The sequence below is a fragment of the Pan paniscus genome, chromosome 17, assembly GCF_029289425.2.
Source record: "Pan paniscus chromosome 17, NHGRI_mPanPan1-v2.0_pri, whole genome shotgun sequence".
Taxonomy (NCBI): Eukaryota; Metazoa; Chordata; class Mammalia; order Primates; family Hominidae; genus Pan; species Pan paniscus.
Window position 1 is genome coordinate 29,811,984 of NC_073266.2, and position 22,008 is coordinate 29,833,991.

Genomic DNA, 22,008 nt, shown 5'->3' on the forward strand with positions numbered 1-22,008 from the left:
GCTGATGGGAACGGAAAAATGGCAAGCAAGCCCCTTCTTCCCTCCTGCCAACTTCTAGCTCTCCATCAGCAAGTTTTAACAGGAAGAGCAAGAGGGTTTGGCAAATATAGTTGGGAGTCCCAACCCCAGCATCACAGAGCAGAACACAGAAGGGCAGGGTGGGAGGTGAGGGTAGGTAAATCACCAGCAGTCGTAATCAACTGTGGCTGATAAAGGCATATACACGAACTAAAAATCTTTTCTGGAGGACACGACAATCCAGTTTGCTACAGCTCAGTGGCACTAAAGAAGTCCCTGCACACTGCTGTGCTGCCATCGCCACTGTCCATCTTCCCCAGCTGAAACTCTGCACCCAGAAACAATGCCTCATCCCCTCTCCCGCCCTCCTGGGAACCACCATTCTACGTCGTCTCTATGAATCTGGGTGCTCCATATACCTCATGTAAGTGGAATCAGGCAGTATCAGTCCTTCTGGGCCTGCTTATTTCACTCAGCGTAATGTCTTCAAGGTTCATCCGCGCTGCACATGTGACAGCATTTCCTTTCTTTTTAAGGATGAATATCCCATTGTTTGTAGAACACACATTTTGTTTATCCATTATTTTGCTGATGGACATTGGGGCGGTTTCCACCTTTCGGCTCTCGTGAACAATGCTGCCGTGGGCACTGGTGTACAAGTACCTGTTTGAGTCTCTGCTTTCGATCTTTTAGATATAAACCTAGAAGTCAAATTGCTGGATCATATGGTAGCTCTATGTTCAGCCCTTTGAGAAACCATCAAACTCTTTTCCCCAGTGGAGGACTATGCTTTTCCTGTCTAAACACTCAAAAGGATTAAGCTGTGGAGCTCATGGAGAATACTGTCATATATACAATTTATAATTGGATAAATAAATATGGCAACTCAACTTCATTCATAAATACAAAATTTTATTTGCACTTCATTAGTGTAGAAAGACCACAATGCTTTTCATACCACAACACTCAAGACACACCAAGTTATTCAAATACATAATTACTTAATTACCTTGACTAAACAAAACAGTGCAGTTTAATAAAAGATATACCAAAGATAGAGTTCACAAATTCATCATCAGACCAAAAAAAAAAAAAAAAAAAAAAAAAGAACACAGTCTAGGCTTAATCAGAATAAGCTTCACCGTAAAGGGGGAAGTTTTATCATTACAAAGGTACAGAGTGTTTAGGCAAATACACGTATGTTCTTTGATATAGTAAAATGCATCTCTTTAAAATTCCTTTAAACAGGATTTGTTTAGGACAGCAGCGTGTTTTAAAATCTTTTTCTATAGTTTCAAAAACATTTCTTTCTTTATTGAATCTTTGTAGTTCTTAAAAGCATAAAGGTACATCCCTTAGGAAGCCATGAGAGAGATTCTGTGGCCTTAGGACCAAGTCAAATCCAACCCTCTAACTAGTAATATTCTACCATTATGTAACATTAATAAATAACCTTCAATGACGGCCATGAATGGAGCTTTGCTTCGTGGCAGAAACACTCCAATACTTCAGATGCTACCACTGGGGGAAATGTCTTGTAAATAAAGAAAAAGCACTTAAGATAGCTTTTTTCCAAAAAGTCTTTAGTTTTACAAATTTTCTTTAAAACGGTAAGCAAAGCACCACGTTCTCTCTTATCAGAATATCTTCTGTCCTCATAATATAATTAATAAGGACAATTATATTATTTATTTCAAGAAACATTATACCTTTCGTTTCTCCCATTCTTCATATTAGAAGTACTAGGTTTCCCAGTGTATGTACACTAGACACTGGGGTAATGAATGAAATATAATAATTTGGAGGGAAATAGGTAACTTATAACCAAAACTTACCCAGGATTGCATATATGCATATTTACAAGTTAGTGTATAGCTCTGACTTGGATTACAAAGTGCGAAAGGAAATTGTCAAAATGATTGTAGTGCAGAATAGAACGTTTTTTCCCCTTTCCAGGAATCATTTCCACTTTGTCTCCAAAGTAGGAAATCAACAGCATCGGACATGTGGTCTTGGTGGAGGCAGTTCTGGCGGTATCTCAGGCTCTGGTTGTAACGACAGGATACTATTGGACAACTCATTCCTTAAAATATCCAGAGGCATCTAACGTATAAACAAAAAAAAAAATCCATTTTAACTTTACAAGGTACACATACAGCTGACCCTCGAACATGGGTTTCAACTGCACAGGTCCACTTATACATAGCTGCTTTTCAATACAAGTTTCACCTGCCTCTCCTGCCTCCCCACTCACCTTCTCCTCCGCCTCTGCCACCCGGAAGAGACAGCAAGACCAATCCCTCCTCCTCCTCCTCCTCCTCAGCCTACTCAATGTGAAGATGACACAGATGAAGACCTTGACGATGATCCACTTCCGCTAATGAATAGTAAATATATTTTCTCTTCCTTATGATTTTTTTAATAACATTTTCTTTTCTCTAGCTTACTTTAAGAACATGGTATAAAATACGTATAACATACAACCTATGTGTTAAGTGACTGTTTATGTTATCAGTAAGGCTTCCAGTCAGCGATAGGCTTTTAGTCGTTAAGTTTTTAGGGAGTCAAGTTATACTCAGATTTCTGACTGTTTAGGGGGTCAGCACCTCTAGCCCCTTGTTGTTCAAGGGTCAACTGTAAATGCTTTCCAAATTATACAATTATATTAAAAAAAAGTATTATTATTGAAAGTCCTCTGATCATTAAAGATCAATTAGACATTAAAATATTAAGCCAAAAAAAGCCATGTTCAAGACACTTCATATCACAACATGAACAATGCCCAGCCTACTTAATACCCTATGGTAGAAGAGAACAGATCAACCTCATAAACATATATTTTCACAGAACCAGGCAAAATAAAAATACATTAATAAATTTTAAAAATGGTCTGCATTCCAAGGAGTTGCATACTTACTAAAGACAGACATAACCTACCTTGGTACTTATATAAACTTTTTTTTTTTTTTTTTTAAATAGAGACAGTGTCTCATTCTGTCACCCAGGCTGGAGTGTAGATACGATCATAGCTCACTGTATCAAATTCCTCAAATTCCTGGGCTCAAGCAATCCTCCTGCATCAGCCTGGGTAGCTGGGATTACTACAACCAGGTACATGCCACTACACCTTGCTAATTTTTAAATTTTTTTTGTAGAGATGGGGCTTCACTGTGTTGCCCAGTCTGGTCTTGAACTCCTGGCCTCAAGTGATCCTCCCACCTTGACCTTCCAAAGTGCTGGGATTATAGGTGTGAGCTACCACGCCCAGCCTAAACAATTACTTTATTAGAAGCTTCTGAATTATGTATGAACTGAGCAAATTTCACTTAATAACATAAACTTCAGTTCTTATTAACAATTTTTGAATGTAAGCCTAAAGATGCCTGAAGAAACTGCTGCTGCTCAATGAAGCTGTCTAGCAATATTCTTGCAACTCAGCATCATGGAAAGGTCTCTGTAAGGAAGTGGCTCCCACCAGGGAGCAGAACAGGAAGGGATGCAAGCGCAGCACCACGGGGCTCTCTTTTCCGCTAAGACACCTGCAGACTTGGCTAGGTCTCCAACTGAATTCTCACAGAAAAACGGGGGTGGGAAAAAAAGCAAATGTCAAATAAACACAGCATATTGCTATACCCTGTTAAGTCTACCCTGCTGTATCTTAAGGCGAAGCAAGTATGCCATATACCAACCCCAAGGACACCAGAAGCCCCTAGGTGGGAAACGGCTACAGTAGGCCGGGTGCCTGTGGCTGAGTTAACAACCATACCTGGTTCTTGCGCCTGAGCACAACTACTGTATTTTGGTTTCTAAATACAAAATTCTCAGTAAAAAAGCAATAAAGGAAACAACAGGTTTCAGATGATATACTTTTATAATGTAGATTCTTTTTTTTACCTTTTTCAGAATGTCATCGACAAGTTTCAAAAATATCTCGTCCACATTGAAGTTATCCTTGGCACTTGCTTCACAGAACCGCATCCCAGTGATTTGCTGTGCAAACTGAGAAGAAACACACACCTATTTCCTCTGTGTGGGGCCTCACAGACCAGCGTGCGAGCATGAGGCCTCTGGGCTCAGCTTCAAGGGAAGGGCTGGGATTAAGGGGTAGAAAGTCCCACTGATGCTCAAAGATAAAGTTCACAAGTGTAGCAAATTCTTACATTATAAGCAACTAGCAAAACAAAAGACAATAAAAATCCTGAAGGTGATGCCAGGACCTTCCAGTCAAATCAGTTGCCTAAGTTTCTAAAAGTGTAACATATCTGACATTTAAATGTGAATAGCATCGTTTCTCCATGATTCAATCCTTAGCAAAAACCAAGGAAGTTTAAAGTATGTTAAAGTAAATTATAAAAGCAACTTTATGGCTTAAAATATGTTTCTCTGTATAAAATGTCAGGTTAGATAATAATGTTGTATACACTGATGTGTTTTTTTCTCCCTCCATTTCAGAATGAATTTAAAGGAGCACGAAGTAAAAAAAGTGCAAACAAATTAGGAGGATGTGACTGAGTTATCACTGTATTGATAATTTCTTTGTAATTTTTAAAATAAGTAATTTATTAAAAGAAACAGTACCTCAAGCGCTAAGCAGTGTGTGGCAACCGTGCCTCCCACGCCCTCTCACCTTTTCCCCCTGTTGCCTGGTGATTTCTCTGTCCGTTTCACAGTCCAACTTATTTCCAACTAAGAGAAGCTCTGCATCTTCTGAAGCATACTGTGGAATTTTAAAAGAAGCCACATTTCAAAGACGGGCATCGCCATAAACTGACAGCAGAAATATAAACCGATACAGTATTTTTCGCTAATTTACATTTGTCCATTCACTTCCACTGTCTTTGAGGTTCTACCAGTTCCCAGGCAGGACTGGGCAGCTGTGCAAGGCAGGGCTCACTGTGTCTTAGAAAGAACTAGGGCACAGGCATTAAGAACCACAATGCTCTTGGCTGTTGACCCAACAATTCCCAAGACCTCTTCCTAAGGAAATGATTCAACATACAGGCAAAGCTCTACACTCAAAATGGTTATCAACTGAAAAACCTACAAGTCAAACAAAATGGCTCAAGAATCAAGTTATTTTAAAAACACAGGCATTTAAAAAAACACACGCTTCAGAAGAACAGAGAATGACACAGGAAGGACTCCATGACAGAATATTCACAAAATAAGCAAGACGTAAAGCTAAATACAGTGAAGCCAATTTGGTTTTTCAGGATGCCAGAGGTACAGATTTCTTCTTTACTTTTGTGCTTTTCTTCATTTTCCAAATTTCTATAATGAAGGTATCATTAATTTTATAACCAGGAAAAAAGCTACATTTCTAAGTTTAAAAATACATATAGGTACAATAAGATTTCTGTCTTTAAAAATGAGGTTAAAATCTCTTGAGCAACTAACTTGTTGTTCTAAAAAGTTATTTGAAACAGACTGCAACAAAAGGAACCTGAATGGTGTGGCCGTGGGCCAGTTACACAGCCAGGTGAGGAGTGCCGGCCCCTTATCAGGGAGGTGTGGGTAACAGTGACAGCACCCACCGCAGGGCTGGGGCAATGGGCCCCGCACTCAGGAAATGATGCTCTCACTCAAGTAAGGTGAAAAGCAGCAGTTGATGACAAAAGGAAGACAGCATCAGACCTCAAGACCTGGGTGGGCACAGACTCACAAACTCAAGTACCAAATGGGGTAGGATTTAGGCCATTTCTTTTGGTTTTGTATTCATCTTATTAGTTCTAAAAGTTTTAGACTATGAGGACTGTCCACTTCTAATTTCCACAGGATTGCACTCTGTGACTTCCATATCAGGGAACATCAGTATCCACTGATGTGCCAATGGAGGGCCTGGTAAGACTGATGCCCAGTGCAGAGCAGGCTGGGGCAGGGGCCCTGCCTCAGGTCTGATCCAACCTTGCAACCCTGATCCTAACAACTTTTTTTTTAATTTAAAAAAAAAAAAAAAGAGAGAGAGAGAGATGGAGTCCCACTATGTTGCCCAGGCTGGTCTCGACCTCCTGGGTTCAAGTGATCCTCTTGCTTTGGCCTTCCAAAGTGCTGGGATTACAGGTGTGAGTCACCATGCCCGGCCACCAATCCTAACACATTTTAAAGAGGCATACATCATCAATGACATGCTTGGTAAAGCTGGCAAACATTCTCCAATGTTATCTAGCAGACAGGTTTAAATGCAATGTGTAGATAAAACCCAATTTATATTGCATATGCTTGTTATGCAAAGGAACTAAACATGAAACTACTGCACGAGGGGAAGAAAACTCAAAATGTGGTCAATGGTATATCATCACATCCCACTCCCAACTGCTCTGCCTTCTAAATGTGTATTTGGGAACATGTTTCTTAGAGAACCCACGGTTTACATTAACCACAGGGACACAGCCTATCTGTATGATTCAATCACGAGCCAAAGGAGAACTCGAGCTCCTCTTGCTCAAAATGAGGAGCTAAAGGGTATCTATAATTGCGAGGACAGATGTCCAGTGGGTGACGGAGGCGTGTGGGACATCCGCAGGCACCGTGGAGAAGGCCATCTCCTCAAGGTTGTCACTCAGTGGACGTGCATGAGATGAGTGTCCAGGTGACCTTTCCACAGAAATGAAATGTCTTATATCTATTCCATGAAAGCAGCTGGATGTAGTGGAATGAGCATGTTTGGCCTCTGTAGTCGAGACAGTCCAGGATACCAGACGAAAAATCCTGATTCTGGATAAATTTAATTCTTCTTTGCCTCATCCACAATACAGGACTACATCCCTATCCCGAAGGCTATATATGGGCTAAATGATGTTTAGTCTGTATGAAAACATGCTCAATACATGTGTTTCCCCTCCTTCTTTTAATAATGATTAAGACTCACAAGCAGAGAGTTCACATTGGACAGAAAAATGCAACATTTACCTTATCAATCATCTTCATCCATTTCGGCAAATCATCAAATGTCTCCTTCTTAGTGATATCATATACTAATATGATCCCCTTGGCACTTCTGTAATAAGCTGAGGTAATGCTGTTGAATCTCTCCTGACCTGCTGTGTCCCTAAGAAAAAGCAGCCAAAGTCAGTTCCCAAATAATGCCCAAAGTGAGCACCACCACATTCCAATGCAAACATAGATTATATGCTGCAGTTTTTCTGCGAAAAAAGAATGAGAGTAACCCCTATTTCCCTTTGACCTGATGACCACACTTAAAGAAAGTAGGAAAAATTTAGGTTGACTAAAACTATGACATAGAAAATATCTTTATATTTAACAACTAAATCAGATTAATGGAGATGGATTATGAACCAAGATCAACATACTCTCCTGAATAACTTTTTCCCTCAAGACAGAAAATCAGCAACAGGAATGCTAATATAACATCAAAATATATGATGTTTTTCTAAAATAAAATGGGGGAAAAGTTTTTAAAATACAGAATTTCCAAACAATCAATCGCTAAGAATTCACATTGTAGGTGATTTACAAAACCATTTGTCATACCCAAGAGCAACAATGCCACACAAGAAACACACACTTGATACACATGCATGACCCACTCCCCGCTCACACACACAATAAATGGTGGGCATCCTAGGATTGTGAAAATGAATGCCCTCCAAGCCACAAAGAATTCATTTCTCAGAGCTCACTAACCACCACCTAGAGTGCTGGGGGCAGGCGTGGGGCACATGTGGCAGCTTACGATGACCACTTCAGGAAGAAAAGAAGATCCACAGTTACAACCCTAGCAGGCACAGTCAGGCCAGCAGCACTGAGTCTGTGGAGACAAGCAGGGCCAGCTCTTGAGAATGCCTCTGTCTGGGTCCGGCCACTGGGAGCTCCTCAAGTCTGCACTGACATCTGTGCACAGCCACTACTGTCAGCCACAGTAGCTTTTCTGAACAAGTTACACTCAAACAAAAACATCAATAAGTCCCAATTACTTTTTTTTTTTTTGGAGACGGAGTCTAGCTCTGTCACCCAGGCTGGAGTGCAATCAGTGACATGATCTTGGTTCACTGCAACCTCTGCCTCCCGAGTTCAAGCGATTCTCCTGCCTCAGCCTCCCGACAAGCTGGGATTACAGGCATGCGCCACCATGCCTGGCTAATATATTTTTAGTAGAGACAGGGTTTCACCATGTCGGCCAGGCTGGTCTCAAACTCCTGACCTCATGTGATCCACCTGCCTTGGCCTCCCAAAGTGCTGGAATTACAGGTGTAAGCTACCAGCCCAGCCTCCAATTACTTTCAAACCAAGATTTTGAAAATTAGAAAACAAGAATTTTCATAGCAGAAAAGATCTGAAAATCCTTTACAGAGTAAAACTTTTAATTTTTTTTTCAAATGAAATATCTTTCCAGAGTGAAATTTTGTGCAGAAATGAAGCATGAAAGTAATTTTTTATTTCTTACCTCATACCTGAAGGATTAATGTTAGCCAACATTAGCTTTGTAATCAATGTGCTGACCTTCTAGAATAAATGATAAGGGTACAAGGAAATTTAATACTCTAAATTATAGATGTGCACTTGACCATATTTCTTCCCCTTACAAAACCATAACTTCTGTTCTAGAAGGTTCTGAGTCCCCAATCTACTACACTCAGAGGGAAACAGACATGGAGGGAGCCCGAGGAACAGTGAAGATGTGCTGGGAACCGGGCAGTGGGCTTTTTCCCAATTTTCTCAGCAGCACTGGCTCAAAGGCTCCCTGGCTTGGATGACAGCCGTATCTGAGTCACTCTGCAGCCAGCAGGGCAGTAGTGGGCAGAGTCTCATGGCACCCGGGCACTATTCTTGGCCCCATGACTTGGCTTCTTGGAAAACTCAACCTCTCTGAGCTGAGCTCTGTTTCCTCCTGTGTAAAATGGTGGAAGCTGTAACACCTCTATGGTAGGCTGTTATCAAGAACATGAAAATGTAGGACAATTGACACTATTTAAGTCTACAACTCTCCTTTAACTGACATGGATTGTTAATATCTGGTTTTGTTGAAAAGATGACCAATAGTCCCACACTTATGAAAAATGCCGTAGAATTAGCCTTGTTAGGCCGGGCGCAGTGGCTCATGCCTGTAATCCCAGCAATTTGTGAAGCTGAGGTGGGCAAGTCACCTGAGGCCACGAGTTCAAGACCAGCCTGGCCAACATGGTGAAACCCCCGTCTCTACTAAAAATATAAAACTTAGCTAGGCATGATGGCAGATGCCTGTAATCTCAGCTACTCAGAAGGCTGAGGCAGGAGAATTGCTTGAGCCTGGGAGGCAGAGGTTGCAGTTAACTGCAATCGCGCCACTGCACTCCAGCCTAGGGGACAGAGAGCAAGACTCCATCTCAAAAAACAAAAACAAAAACAAAAACAAACCAGAATTGGCTTTGTTATTTTCTTAACCCTAGACAGAATAGGTGGTCAAAGGAAAAGGGAGGAGAGATACCAGATAGGTTTGCAAATACGGTAAAGTTCATTATTACCCAACTGCTCATTTGAAATCTAAAAGCGTTCTTTTTTCTCCAGGCTGACACTGGCCACATCCACATGAAGAATGTAAGCACATCAATCAGTACAGATGCCAGCTGAGCCCTGTTTCTCCTTTTTAAACCAAATATAAAATCTGAAGTCCTCCCACAACCAGCTGAATGGACCTCCCCTTCGGCCAGGGCACTCTAAAATTTAACCTGAAAGGCTGGTGCTGGCCATGATGAGCAGTGGGGGTCAGACATTCCTCACTCTACCCTCCAGCATGAACATGAACACATACTTTAAGTCTGGTAAGAAACGTTTAGTCTCTTCTCTCTGAAGCCAGCTACTTAGAGGCTCATCTACATGATAAAACCTAGGTCTCCACAACCCCTTATAGTAACCCAGACATTGCTTTCTATAGATAATAACTCTTTCAACCAACTGCTAATCAGAATATGTTTAAATCTACCTATGACCTGGAAGCCCCAGCCCCTTTGAGCTGTCTCACCTGTCCAGATCAAACCAGTGTAAATCTTACATGTATTGATTGATGTATCATGTCTCCTTAAAATGTACAAAAGCAAAGTGTACTCTTGACCACTTTGGGCACAGGTTGTCAGGACCACCTGATGCTGTGTCATAGGTGTGTTCTTAGCCCTGGCAAAATAAACTCTCTAAATTGATTGAGACCTGTCTCAGATACTTTTTGGTTTATATCTTATATTATGATAAGCCTAGAAACTGAGAACCACTGCAAATTTCTAATTCCAATAAGGCTCAATGGAGAAGGCTTCCAATCAGGAAGGACTAACACTTGCAAAGCGATTTCTTTAAAGACCATCTATGATTTAGCTTTACCCAAAGAACCCCAACCAAGTGCGCCACAGTGGAGTAAGCTGGGGGGCAACAGGCTCTTCCATGCAAGGCCACCAGAGCCTCTCACCACACAGCAGGGAGTTCCTGAAAGGGGAGGAGAACACTTCCCTTAGGCACCTGTGGGACTGGGTCCCTAGAAACACCCCTTGGCCATGCTGTTATAATTTATGGTTTCCTTCAGAGGAGACCTGCCACCAAATTAGTTCACATCAGTGATGCCTTATTGTCAAACAAGCACGAAAGCTCACTGGCAAATTCATTTCCACATAAAGTGAAGCCATTTGCTTTGCCTCAGAGGATATGAGGATCCCCTGCTGCCCTGACTGGAAGGTGAGGAGGGCAGAGGTGGGTATGTTTCTGTCTACCCAGGTCCTGCAGTACACGATCAGTAGACATGCGCTGGTAACATGTTTAAAAATTAGAAAGTTGATGCCACGCCAGGCAAGGCAAAGAAACTTCATTTTTTGGCCTCAGAACTGCAAAAACAAAAAAGGAAATCTGAAGAATATGATAGACGAAGACTGAATTCTTCAGGATTTCTAAAAGCAACTTAAAGACCACACTAATAGTCACCTTCAAGGTGGCTGAGAAGGAACAGAGTTAGATACCATTTGGTTTCCATAAACAGTCAATGAATAAAATTATTTCTCTAATCCTAGGCATTTAGGGGTATACTTTACTACTTCCAAACCAATAAAGAGTTAAATCTTTCAGAGGATGGTTTACCATCCTCACAAGTTATGGCTTGTCTAAATTAGGATTCAATCAAATGTTTTTAATGTTGAAAAATATTCTGTGCTATTTGAGTACTGTTACAAAACATTCCCCATTTCTTTAAAAAGTTAAAAATAATAAGCATTTTTTCTACTCTGAAATCAGTGGTTAACACAATGTCGCTGAACCACAAATTTAAATAACAATCAGATTTAAGGTCTTCAATAAGCATTTTAGGAATTACATACTTTAATAAACTTTTATTCTAGGTAATTTTAATCTGGTTTTCAGTATAAGTCAACTCACATGCACTTCCATACACATTCAATGACTTAAGAATCCAGAAACTGGAGGCACAAAACCAGAGAAATTACAGATAATAGGAGTTTTAATAAAAACAATCAAAGAACAGGGATAGTAAAAGGCAATTTTGATGTAGCTTAAAATGTTTTTGCATGAATAGCATACTCAGGAATCTTAGAAACATTAAGAAGCTCACCATTAAGAAGTCAGCTGCCTCTACTGACTTTAAGTCCAATGTAAAGAAAGAGGATAGAAACCTCAAAATTCAAAACCTGAGGCAATCGTCCTAACGCAAATGAGCAAACTGATTTAGTTGACAAAAATCCCAATGAGGAAACATGAACTAGTTCAGCACTCCCCATTTAAGCCCATTCCTTAAATGCCACTGTTTGGGCCTGGCTCTGAAGGCTGGGGGTAGAAAAGCGTGTTTCTTTGAGAGACGATTCCACACTCCCAAAATATTTGGGTTGAGAAAGCTTTTATTTTCTATTCCTCTCAAAAGTGCCTTTGCTTGATTTATTTCCCTTACATACTAAATTATCTACTATCATGTACGGCCAAAGAATAATAAATGAAATGTTGATTCCATTCAGCAAGTATTTCTTAAATATCTACTATGTGCCAGCACCATAAAAATCCCACACAAATCTCTCCTTTTCAGAAAATTAGATTACATCAATGCACTGATCATGCTTTCACCTTTCTATGAAAAGGCAGAATCCTAATATTTCCCTCTTTTTCCCCATAAACTTGAGTTTTCACTGTAATGATAAGGTGCGGATTTCTAGAGGTTTGCAAGTTATGAACGTCAGCTCAATCATGGTTTACTACAGTTAGCATGCCACCTTATTCTGATTTTTCTATCTGGTTTTTGTGCAATTGAAAAATTCCTGCAATTCTGTTTTCCCAGTTTGGTGATACAACAACGCTTGGAGAATTCAAAGCCTCTTATTTGCTGTATTTAATATAGCCACTTAAATTATTTAATTACTAATTTTCAGGGCATACGCCAATATAGGGTATGAAATATTCCCCCTCTTCCAAGCAGAGAACAAAAGGAATGATGCTGACCTAAGAACGCTGGTTAAAACAAAGTCCCCCAACAGTGAACTGGTCCGACAGGCAGAACAAAGGGCCCTTATATGAAGCATTTCAATTCTGTGTTTGCCTAAAGGTAAGAGGCAAATTTCACGGCTTCAAGTCCATTTCAACACAACTCCAAGTTCACTGTAAATAATTTCTAGGACACCATTTGGATATAAATTCATCAAACTACATCCTAGTCAACACGTTTTATTTTAGCTACTTACATAAAGTTCTAACATTCATGTAGAAATACTTTAAAGTACAGAGAAGAGAAAAATGGTCCTTTTTCTGACCACAGGTAATCAACAAACTGAAATATGTGGCAATGACATAAAACGTGACGTAAAAATGTAACAGACACCTGCAGCTTTTGGTACTTTTAGCTTTTAGGAATCTATAGTAAATAATGCACTTCTTCCAACAAGATCCTCCTATGAAAACCGAATGGCAATGCTTTCATGCCAGTCTAGAAAATCGGAGCAGAGCTATCTATTATTAGCATAGCACAATCCACTGCGCCTCCTTGAGGGACCGTTTCCAGCTACACAGGCGCCTTCTATGCCCTCAATGGATGAGAGTGAAACGACGACAACACGCCCACAACAAAGCAGGTTACACCAGCAGCAGCACAAGGGCTGCGCCTCACTCCTAAAGAAGCCACGCATTACTTTAAAACAGTAATACAAATTACAATCATGATTCTAACACTTCCTTTTTACCTGCTGCACAGCAATAATGAAGGAAAAGGTTTTCATCTTTTAAATAAAATATTTCAGAAGATAAAAATCTTATTTTGAGTATTATGTGATCAACAAAATGGCGGGCCTGTAGTAGATATATGAGTCACTGTTCAAAACCTTCCTGCAGGAAAAGAGTCACTGGAATATTCCATGTAGAAAACTTGCAATCAACCATTCCATAAGTCCAATCCATTTCATTCTTCCTCCCTTAGTTACGCTCTTTGCCCATGCTGTACAGCTGCACAGATTTAGAGAATGAAAAAGTAGTAAAGAGTCAAGGGAGAATCAGGAGAGGGAGAGGGGTCATTTGGAGAATGCTTTCATATACAAGAGAAAAATGGTTTCTGAGTGCCCGCTGCTCTTCGTGGAGCCACAGTATCTCACTTTCTCCCCGGGGGCGATTCCATCAGGTAGGGCCCTCTTATCTCAGAGTCAAGGACATTGTAGTCAGATTCCAGGAGTGTCCAATGTCACCAGCATAGACTTAGTGGGCAGAGCTCCAGGGAGGCACCAGGACATTTGGACATACTTTATAAATCAGAATACTGCCGCCAAAGATGAAGATGGAAGTATTAATGCATTAATTAAGACATGTGCCACAGTCATCAGGCATGGCTGTCACCCACTAAGGCAGGCGTCACACATTCTAATAATGTTTACATCACTTTTGTGGGGCAATATTCTCATCAGAAAGTACCTCACACAGGTACTAGGAACAGAGAGAGGCATATCCCAAATCCTTCTGAAGATGGTCTTTACCTTATAGAGCTTATAATTAGAAACAGCAGCTTGTGTGCCAAACACTTTGTTGCCATTTCCAGCGTTTAAAAGCTGGGCAGCAATGCACAAAAAGTCTGCGGGACTAGCACAGGAAGAAATATCTATTTGTTGTTTATTCAAGTATTTAGACAAGACCTAATGTTTCATAATCAAGCCAAAAATGAAAATATGCAGACCAAATGCACAACAGAAAAGAAAACGAACAAAAACCCAAATCAAAAAATCTTTGAAGTGTGTTATACAGTGAAGGGTGACCAAATGAAGATATTACCTCAGACACCTCCAGAAGGCAGGCACTGCGGCTTGGCTGCAGCTGCGGCCCAGACAGGGACACGGATGAAGAATGAAGACATGGCACTAACATTCAAGCATTAGGTGACCGATGATGCCACAGATGAAGCAGCAATTAACGCAGATGAAAGCAAACACACACATGGTGGACAAACAATCAGAGCTGAGGGTGACCTGCCAAGAGGAGTTAGTAAGCTGAGTACACCGCAGCTGTAGCATTCAAAACAAAACGGCATTCTCAGAGCACCTCAATGGGGCTACTTTTAAGCCACCGCCAGACCACCAGACCAGATCTTATCCCTTCTTCCACAGACAGGTCGCTAGCACCTGCGGGCTGTTAACAGGTTAATAGCTAACAGAAAGCTCTTAGTGCTGAGTGCAGTTATAACACAGCTGGTTGAGTCTCTCATTCCAATTGTGATTTGAGAAAGGGGCCTGGATTCATTTCTAGTAGGCATTAGTGGGGGCTCACATCCCGTGGAATCAGCAGTACAGCCGGAAGGAGTATGCCCACCCGCAGTAATAGTCACACTGTGCCACCAAGAAGCTCTGGAACTGTCTGCAGGGGACCTGCCTTCAGATTGTGCAAATCTGGTTATGAACATATTGGGCTTTCTTTGAATACTATCATACAAAATAAAGACATGAAGACAAACATTTGAGCAATCATTTTAGTGGAGACAGTTTTGATATCACGTAAATAATTTGAAAATAGAGGCAAAAAGGTTCCAAACTAGCTACCATTAAAGTAACATTCTTCTGTCCACAACTGCTCCCCATGTGCAAGTGGCATATAACATAACAGCCTTATCTAAATTCTCTCTCTTGATGGAAACACTGTCCATTTAATTTTAAAATGAGCAAAAGAGGAGAAAAGTAGGAGAGGCAAATCAGCTCAAACAGTTCATTTTATTAGACAAGTACATGGACTGTTAAACACACACAGCACATTACTGGGTGCACACTCTCCCACTTACCAGATCTGTAATCTAATTTTCTTTCCTCTTAGCTCTACAGTTTTGATTTTGAAGTCAACACCTGTAAATAAAACAAATAAATGTGAAGCAAAAACAACAAAGATGCAATTTGTCATACAAAATAATCCTATTTGTGTATTTTGTTATCATTATCAGAAAAAAAGAAAACCCCACGAAACCTGACATCACTTAATTCCAAGGAAAAGCAGTATCTGCACCAGTGTCTATAACCTCCCATCTCTCACGCTTCAGTCCACACTGGGAAGGTCAGCCCATGTTATGTCTTATCCTGAGTGATCGGTCTAGTATTTGCTGTTCATAACACAACTTATAACTACCACAGTTCAGCATAGAAACCAGTTTAAAATTACATTTAATAACTACATCAACAAATAAGTGGCTTTAAAAGGATGTTTTCTCAGGGAAAATTCTTATATGGAACACTGGAAACTTAATCAAACTTAATCAACTTTAGTCAAATAGCCTTAGTCTGAATTTAGAAATTATTGTACTAAAAATTTCAGTACTCATGAAAATTTTAGGTAAATATAAACATAACATTATATGATCAACAGTGAGATTTTAAAATTTACTCTTACACAAATTAACATACCCAACTTTAATTTTTATTCATTTTAATATTACTAAGCAAACCATCATGTATATTTCCTTTTCAATTTAGCCTGTAAAGCTTCAGATATATTTTTAAAACCAAGTTTTCATTTGTGTATGCTACCTTATATGCCTTCCAGTTATACAAAATGTAAGTATTTCACAACAATATTTTATTACACAATTTTCATAACTAAGGGAAACAAAAGGGATGCTGGCTGAATTTAGAACTAGAGGCACCTTCCCTACAGGAACGACTTCCTGACAGCTTCCTTGGGACCCAGGGTGTAGACCATCCCAGCTCCCCGGGCCAGCAGGTGCCCATGTTTGTGAGTGGTATGGTGGCTGCAGAGGACAAGGCCCTGGCCATGCCCCTGACTGCCCATCTCTGGGCACCAATGAGGTGCTGCAGTCAGATGAGGCTCTTGAGGGGAAGTGGAAGACATGTGACCGATTTTTATAATTAGTAACACTGTGGACACCAATGCCACACAAAAGGCATGTTTACAGCCCTGGGGCAGGGTGTGGCCAGGGAGGCAGCCCTCCTGCCCTAGGAGAGAAGGTGCATGAATATAAAATGTCACAAGAAAACAAAGCTAGAGAGCACTACTCCATGTCAATTCTTAACCTCTCACATAACACATAATTTCAGATGTCCCTGAAGGAAAGCTACTTAATTCAATTTCACTTTCAGTTCTAGAAATGATTTGCTTTCCAAAGTCAAAGGAAGCTCAGACACTGCCTTGACCCAGGAAGCAGGTTCTGCATGATGGAGAACTTGAAGACAGTGGCTTAACACTCAGCTGCAAGGAAACTGCAATTTCAAGTGACACTACCCAAGATGCACAAAATAGCGCAGATATTTGCTATCTGGTTTAAAGCAGCACAGTTTAATGACAAAACACTGTCTTCATATTAATGTAGAGTTAGGATTTCACTGCTGCCATGCTACTCTGTGATGGAATTTACTAATCAAATGCATAATCTGTGATGACTACTATTCTATTGTTGCGGGAAGTCAGGGACCCCAAACGGAGGGACCAGCTGAAGCCATGGCAGAAGAACGTGGATTGTGAAGATTTCATGGACATTTATTAGTTCCCCAAATTAACACTTTTATAATTTCTTATGCCTGTCTTTACTGCAATCTCTAAACATAAATTGTGAAGATTCCATGGACACTTATCACTTCCCCAATCAATACCCTTGTGATTTCCTATGCCTGTCTTTACTTTAATCTCTTAATCCTGTCATCTCGTAAGCCGAGGAGGATGTATGTTGCCTCAGGACCATGTGATAATTGTGTTAACTGCACAAATTGTAGAGCATGTGTGTTTAAACAACATGAAATCTGGGCACCTTGAAAAAGAACAGGATAACAGCAATGTTCAGGGAACAAGAGAGATCACCTTAAACTCTGACCGCTGGTGAGCCGGGCGGAACAGAGCCATATTTCTCCTCTTTCAAAAGCAAATGGGAGAAATATCGCTGAATTCTTTTTCTCAGCAAGGAACATCCCTGGGAAAGAGAATACTCGCCTGGGGGTAGGTCTACGGGGTGGGGGGGGTGGGGAGCCCTGGGTGTGGCCGTCTTCTATGGTCAAGGCTGTAGGGGTGGAATAGACCCCAGTCTCCCGTAGTGCTCCCAGGCTTATTAGGAAGAGGAAATTCCCACCCAATAAATTTTGGTCAGACCGGTTGCTCTCAAAACCCTGTCTCCTGATAAGATGTTATCAATGACAATGGTGCCTGAAACTTCATTAGCAATTTTAATTTCGCCCTGGTCCTGTGGTCCTGTGATCTTGCCCTGCCTCCACTTGCCTTGTGATAGTCTATTACTTTGTGAAGTATTTGATGTCTGTGACCCACACCTGTTCACACACTCCCTCCCCTTTTGAAAATCCCTAATAAAAACTTGCTGGTTTTGTGGCTTGTGGGGCATCACGGAACCTACCGACATGTGATGTCTCCCCCCGGACGCCCAGCTTTAAAATTTCTCTCTTTTGTACTCTGTCCCTTTATTTCTCAAACCGGCCGACGCTTAGGGAAAATAGAAAAGAACCTACGTGACTAACGGGGCAGGTTCCCCAATATTCTATTTTACTTTTGTTTCCAATTTCTTCAAGTAAGTTAGTTTTTAAAATGTAATTAAAGGAGCTGTAACTTTTGTAAACCTTGTGGCAGTGGCTGCGACTTTATTGAAAAGAACTGGCAGATGATATTTCTTTTGAGCTCTGCTTCAAATTGACTAAGAGTCCCTGAAACAGCTAGAGCAGATAATCTTTGTTTTGACTACAGTTTTCTCTGCTAACAATGGAGTCTGAATATGTCAGACTGCCTTTCCCAACCAACTTGAACAACTTACCGAACTCCAGCAGTCCTACACTAGGACTATTTTGTAATCACAACATTTAATGAATAAAAATAAAAGGCTAGGACATTAATATTCAAAATCAGGAAATAAGTGGTAACATTATCACTATGTAATTATAAACACATTATTAGTTCTAATAGGAAAACAAAGCAAAGATTACCCGACAGTAAATAGGGCTAAGAACCTGTTTTAGCATTGAGTACTCATAGACAAAAAGAAGGGAACAGACACTGGGGCCTACCTGAGGGTGATGGGTAGGAGGAAGGAGAGGACTGAAAAACTACCTATCAGGTCCTATGCTCACTGCCTGGGTGACAAAATCATCTGTACACCAAACCCCCATGACACGCAATTCACCCATGTAACAAACCTGCACATGTACCCCCTGAACCTAAAATAAAAGCTGGAAAGGAAAAAAACAAAAGAAAAAAAGAATCTGTTTAGCCAAAATGAAGACTATCTTATAGTGAGTAGATGAATGACAATTAACAACACAACAGAAAAATACCCAGTGGCCAGATCTATGGTTCCATGAGTAAAACCAGTTCCTTAAAACAGTCCTCGCTCTTAAACAAAATATCCTATACCTATACCATATCTAACAGCCATTAAGTAGCCTGCAATGACTGGAAACTTAATCCAATTTTTGGCTTAGAAACATATACCTCTATCAAAGTACACGACTAAATATTTCTAAAAACTTTCTTATATTAAAAGTCAAAAATATCCCTTAATGTTGTCTATTTTTAATACTGGGATGTCATAGAAGTGATAATGATCCTCAATAAAAGGAAAAAAGTCATGAATAACCTCAAATATCTGGCAGATGATTTAGGAAAAGTCAACAGAGTTCCTGTTACAGAAGAGGAAATGTTTACAAACAACCAAGGGACAAAGAGGGTGGCGACTTCACTACTGTCTACAACCCTGTTGAAAACCGGTTTCCTACAGGTTATCTTGACTAAGGGAGGAAGCAACGAGCCCCCACCACTGTTGATGGGGACAGTCCCTGCCTTCGAAAACCTCAGTCATACTGACCTAAATTAACACACCATGCACTTGGCAAAGCATCTGTCTTTGCTGTTCTCTCTTCTTAGAGAAACTCCTTGTCTGCCCAGAACCCTCTGAAGCCCTAGATTTCCCATCTGACCTCTTCTGACTGCACCCACCTTTACCCTTGTCTTTATCTATGTTCCAGTTCTTGGCCCTGAACTCTCTTCTAGCCCATATCACATCGTTCCTTCTTTGCTGGCCTCCCCGACAGGCTACGTGCCTGCCCTCTGAGGATGTAGTCATCTTCAGCCCCCTAAAGTCTAGGACACTGCCTGGCACACAACAGCAACTCAATAAATTTGATGGCTGGAAACTGCTCCCTCTTCTCCATCAAATGCTGTATATGTAAGAAGAAATGCAAATTATTTTTGGGAAAAAATAGGGAAATTCAGGACTGATTAGTTAAAAAAAAAAAAAAAGGCATCTGAGTAGCAGGTGTGGAATGGAAGCAGTGAACGCAGGGGTGCCCAGCACACAGGGGAAATATGAGTGTGTGCAGCAACACAACCTCTCATTTCTCCTACAGTTCCTCACAGGATGGGGCAGACATCCTTGCTCACAGCCTCTCCCTACACACACTAATCTCAGAGGATTACGGTAACAGTTTCTCCATTCAGTCCCTTAGATACAGAACTGGTCTACCAGGTGAATTATTCTGGCGAGAGGAGCTTGCTTTTCTTTAGGCTTACCAGTTTCGTGGAAGTCTTTCTATAAGTATTTTAACAATGCTTTCTAAAAGCACGCAGGCTACAGAGATACAGTATTATCAAAGGTCTTAGACTGCTCTGTTTAAGTCAGTCTTTTTTTTTTTTTTTGAAGCAAAAAAAAAAAAAAAAGAAGAAGAAGAAAAAAAAGAAGGCTTTGTCACCCAGGCTGGAGTGCAGTGGCAGCAGGATCCTATATAGCTCACTGCAGCCTCCAACTCCTGGGTGATCCTCCCACCTCAGCCTCCAGAGTACCTGGGTCTACAGAAGCACACCACTGTCCCTAACTGATTTTGGTTTTTGTAGAGATAGCATCTCACTATGTTGCCCAGGCTGGTCTCAAACTCAAGTGATCCTCCTACCTCAGCCTCTCCAAGTGCTGGGTTTATAGGCATGAGCAACTGTGCCGGTGTCTTATTCTTGACCTTAATTTCCTTTAGTACTAATGACAGTGGACATCTGTCAAATACTCCATGTCTAATACCCAACACATCCAAGCCTCACAGCAGCCCAGTGACGGGGAAACTATTACCCCCATTTTATAAAGGAAGACATCATGATGAGCAGAGAGAGGACAGGGTAATTTGCCTACAGTCATACCACAGGACAGAGAAGCAGCAGAACCAAGACTCAAATTTACACCACTGCCCACAATGAAAGGTTATTATAATAAAAGTCAGATGGGTGAAAAAAGAGAAAAGCGTGAGATGTTCTGAAGTGGCTCATAGCTCCCACAGCCAAGCTGTTAAGACAAGGCCTGACTCTGCGCTCTGCCTTCTTGCTGGCTGTCTTTCACATGTCTAGCAACAGCGGGAGGAATCCCTAGACTTAGTGCTTGTAAGATTTCTATGTTCCCCTTAAAGCGAAACATTTGCACATTACTGTTTCTTTTTGCTGGGCCATAAGAAGTTACAAAAGTGAAAATGGCAAAAACACACGGAAACTTCTTTCTTTACACTCCTTTCCAGTAAAAAGCCTAACCACCACTGTGGTCCACATCTAGGACTACGGCTGAGCGGACCGTGCCCTCTTCTTCCACGCCCAGGTCACTTCTCCTCGTTCCACCAAAGATCTGGAGTTTGGACCAGACCACAGATTTTACTTAATACTTTCAAGAAGTTGAAGAATTTCCATAGACTTGGAAGTAAGTCTCAATACAAACAGTAGTTGTCACTGCCAATTTATAATAATGACCTTAAGTTTTATATAGTGGCTTTTCTTCCAAGGATGTATCTTACATAATGTTATTTAAATTGGATATAATATTCCACCAAGGGATTGGATTGTAAGCATTTTCAGTGAGTTGTGAGAAATTAAGGAACATGTTAAGGTTACAGAGAGAGGCAAATCTAGCATTAAAATCAAGTCATGTGGGCATAAGGCCAGTCTTCTGCCCAAACTCTACCACCTACCAGGGAAGAGTTCAAAATGAATTCTCGTCCCATATAAGGAAAAGAGAATGTGGCTGAGCACGGTGGCTCACGCCTGTAATCCCAGCACTTTGGGAGGCCAAGGCGGGTGGATCACGAGATCAGGAGATCAAGACCATTCTGGCTAACACGGTGAAACCGCGTCTCTACCAAAAACACAAAAAATTAGCCGGGTGTGGTGGTGGTGGGTGCCTGTGGTCCCAGCTGCTCAGGAGGCTGAGGCAGGAGAACGGCGTGAACCCGGGAGGCGGAGCTTGCAGTGAGCCGGTATCGCGCCATTGTACTCCAGCCTGGGGGACAGAGCAAGGATCTGTCTCAAAAAAAAAAAAAAAGAGGAAAAGGGGATGCAAACTCACTGCTAGTAGACCTGTCTTGTGACATCCTACTATTTAATATTATCTGGCTTTTCCTATCTAACCTGTGTGGTAAGGATTTAAATAGAAACTAAGTACTATAACTATAAAACATTTTGATCAACTCAGAAGCAGGTACTATTAAAATCCTAATGTTACTATGCGTCATTAAAAAAATGCTTATCCAGGCCTGAGGATGTCAAATTGCATCCAGGTACAAGAAGACCTGTCCTCGCTTGCACTCCAGG

General features: G+C 41.0%; 1 protein-coding gene across 1 annotated transcript in view; it reads right to left on the minus strand.

Annotated features, from left to right (window-relative positions):
• Positions 1 to 909: 909 nt before the first annotated feature.
• The window catches only part of RAB12 (RAB12, member RAS oncogene family), a 29,910-nt gene continuing 8,811 nt past the window's right edge, over positions 910 to 22,008 (minus strand). Inside the window, exons 2-6 of the mRNA XM_024926382.4 lie at positions 15,236 to 15,296; positions 6,928 to 7,066; positions 4,646 to 4,735; positions 3,913 to 4,017; positions 910 to 2,121 (exon numbers count right to left, since the gene is read on the minus strand). Coding sequence (XP_024782150.2) covers positions 2,008 to 2,121; positions 3,913 to 4,017; positions 4,646 to 4,735; positions 6,928 to 7,066; positions 15,236 to 15,296 — 509 coding nt within the window. The 3' untranslated portion in view covers positions 910 to 2,007. The remainder of the gene's footprint in view (positions 2,122 to 3,912; positions 4,018 to 4,645; positions 4,736 to 6,927; positions 7,067 to 15,235; positions 15,297 to 22,008) is intronic.